This window comes from Sinocyclocheilus rhinocerous, unplaced genomic scaffold (genome assembly GCF_001515625.1).
Source record: "Sinocyclocheilus rhinocerous isolate Xijiao unplaced genomic scaffold, SAMN03320098_v1.1 scaffold1434, whole genome shotgun sequence".
Taxonomy (NCBI): domain Eukaryota; kingdom Metazoa; phylum Chordata; class Actinopteri; order Cypriniformes; family Cyprinidae; genus Sinocyclocheilus; species Sinocyclocheilus rhinocerous.
This window is the reverse complement of record NW_015642853.1, coordinates 21,124-23,866: the sequence shown is the minus strand read 5'-3', so window position 1 is coordinate 23,866 and position 2,743 is coordinate 21,124. Positions and strand designations below refer to the sequence as shown.

The 2,743-nt window shown below is 38.0% G+C and overlaps 1 protein-coding gene across 1 annotated transcript in view; it reads right to left on the bottom strand.

The window, feature by feature from the left end:
- LOC107756872 (filamin A-interacting protein 1-like) overlaps nt 1-2,743 on the bottom strand; it is a 37,675-nt gene that overhangs the window by 21,965 nt on the left and 12,967 nt on the right. Inside the window, exon 3 of the mRNA XM_016574186.1 lies at nt 2,083-2,261. Within this exon, the coding sequence (XP_016429672.1) occupies nt 2,083-2,261 (179 nt within the window). The remainder of the gene's footprint in view (nt 1-2,082; nt 2,262-2,743) is intronic.

The window sequence follows — 2,743 nt, the reverse complement described above, 5'->3', positions numbered from 1 at the left end:
ACACGACCTAAAAGCTCTTGATGTGTGTGTGTGTGTTTGTGTGTGTGTGTGAGTGTTTGTGTGTGAGTGAGTGTGTGTGTGGTTTTGAGCGATCTATCACAGATATGTAATCACATTACATCATACGCTGAAGGGCCCGGGGCCGAATGAGCTCACATTCACTGACACACATCTGTAAACACGTCTGCAGTGTTTGATTTGGCATTAATGTTCGTTCACTCACAGAAGATCAATGAACACAAAACATCTGGATCTTCTGCTCTCTGAGCACAGAAAACCTCACTCTAAAAATCACATTATCAGTCCGTCAGGACAAATTATGTTTTCACATTACTTTAACGCATCAAAATAAGTTGAGCAATTTCAACTTTTTTTGAAGTTATATGAAATTCAACTTAATTTTTTAAAAGTCAGTTTAACGTAATTTAAGTTGAAATGACTTGCACAGCAAAGTTTTATTGATTATACTTAAAAATGTATGGCAGCAACTGAACTTAAGTAGATTAAAATAAGTTTTTTACTGTGCAGCATGACTTTGTGTTGTGATGCTTGTGTTTTAACTAGTTTAACCAGCTTAACCAACACAACTGAAGAGCAGTGTTATTTTACTATCATTGACATACTACTTTGGTTTTTATTAATATTTTGAAGCAGCTTTTGTAACTGTATCCTGCATACACACATTTCACTCATATAAATCAATATCAGCAAATCTCAACTACTTGATATTTTATTTCATTTAAACGTAACTCTATTATCGTCCAGCTCTAATCTGATAAATGCAACTATAAAACATGAAGATATTATAAACATTAACATTGTGTTTTTCTGTGAAGCTGCTTTGAAACGATGCATTTTGTGAAAAGCATAAAAATAAATGTGAGTTGACTTGACATTGTCCCATCGGCCCTGAAGCCAGAATGAGAGCCTCGTCCTGCTTTATTTAACTCACTTCTGAAAGACGAGTCTCTGGATCAGAGGCCAGCGAGTGTGAATCCGTCTGAATCCCGCAGGATATTTTTACTCACGCCAGCATTCGATTCCTTCTTTAAAAAGGCACCGAGCGGCTCTATTTCTGCAGCTGGATATATTATCAGCGCGGCTTATTTTCATCTACTCAGACTTATTTTTAAGAGCCTTGTAAGGCAATGAAAATGGAAACATCATTAGCTAAATATGTCTCTGGCAGAATATAAACACACAAGCGAGTGAATGTTTGGACTCAGATCTCTGTCCAGTCTGGACGGTTCAATTCGGTTTCTCATTCACAATCTGGGCAGGAACTGTAACTGTAACAGTCAGAGACGGAGAGACAGACATGTTCTGCAGCACATACTCGCGTGTGTATGTAATGTGTGCACACGCCAGAGAGGAAATGATGTCATGCTGCTACAATGAATCCTGCAACAATGGATCCACACGCATGCTGCGCTGCATTTCCAAAACATAAACAAACAATCCGGTTAAACACTGATGCCAAATGCAAAATAATTTGAAAGTAATAACAAATTAAAACAATTACTAAAAATTAATCAAATTAAATAAATGCTAAATTAAAAAAGTTAAAATAAAGTATAAAACTAACTAAAATTTAGGAAAACATAAAAATGTTTTAAAAATGTCTTAAATTAATAAATAAATTATTTTTTTTAAATTTAAATAAATCATGTTAAATTAAAAATGTTAAAAAACTAAAATGTAATAAATCATAAAAGATACATTTAAATAAATAAATAAAAGCAAATTAAAACACTTACCAAAAATGTATTTAACCATACAAATGAAATTAAAATAATGTTAAAAAAAATACTAAAATTAACTAAAAATTATCAAATTATTTGTATTGTTATTATTGTATGCAACTAACATTCAACCCACAATCCTCCGTTTGTCTGTATGATGGCACTGATTCAGTCTCTGGACTGGATGAAGACACTGGACAAGGGTGAAGCTTTCTAGTGCGCATGTTTCATGTGATCATGCAAGGCTGTGTCAAAACTGTTTGTGTCGAAACTGAATTATATACTTTGGTCGCTGGTTTTAGTAAACTGAGATACCGAACACAGAAAGCAGAGCTCTGACCTCTCTCTCTCCTGCTCCAGCAGGCCGGTGAACTCGTCGCTCTTCTTCATGAAGTCGCTGTGGTTTCTCTTCTCGTCCTCAAGGCGGTGGAGCGTCTGTCTGTGAGCTTGCTCCACCAGCAGCAGCTGCTCCAGCATCCGTCTGTAGGTCTCCCGCTGCTTCTCCACCAGCCTGTCCAGCTGAAACACACAAACACGCTCAGAACATGCTCAGAACACGCTCAGAACACGCTGAGAACACACACAAACACGCTCAGAACACACACAAACACACTCAGAACATGCTCAGAACACACTGAGAACACGCTGAGAACACACACAAACACACTCAGAACACGCTCAGAACATGCTCAGAAAACGCTGAGAACACACTCAGAACACACACAAACACGCTCAGAACACGCTGAGAACACACTCAGAACACATACAAACACGCTCAGAACATGCTCAGAACACGCTGAGAACACACTCAGAACACACACAAACACGGTCAGAACACGCTCAGAACATGCTGAGAACACACTCAGAACACACACAAACACGGTCAGAACACGCTGAGAACACACTCAGAACACACACAAACACGCTCAGAACACGCTGAGAACACACTCAGAACACACACAAACACGCTCAGAACACGCTGAGAACACACTCAGAACACA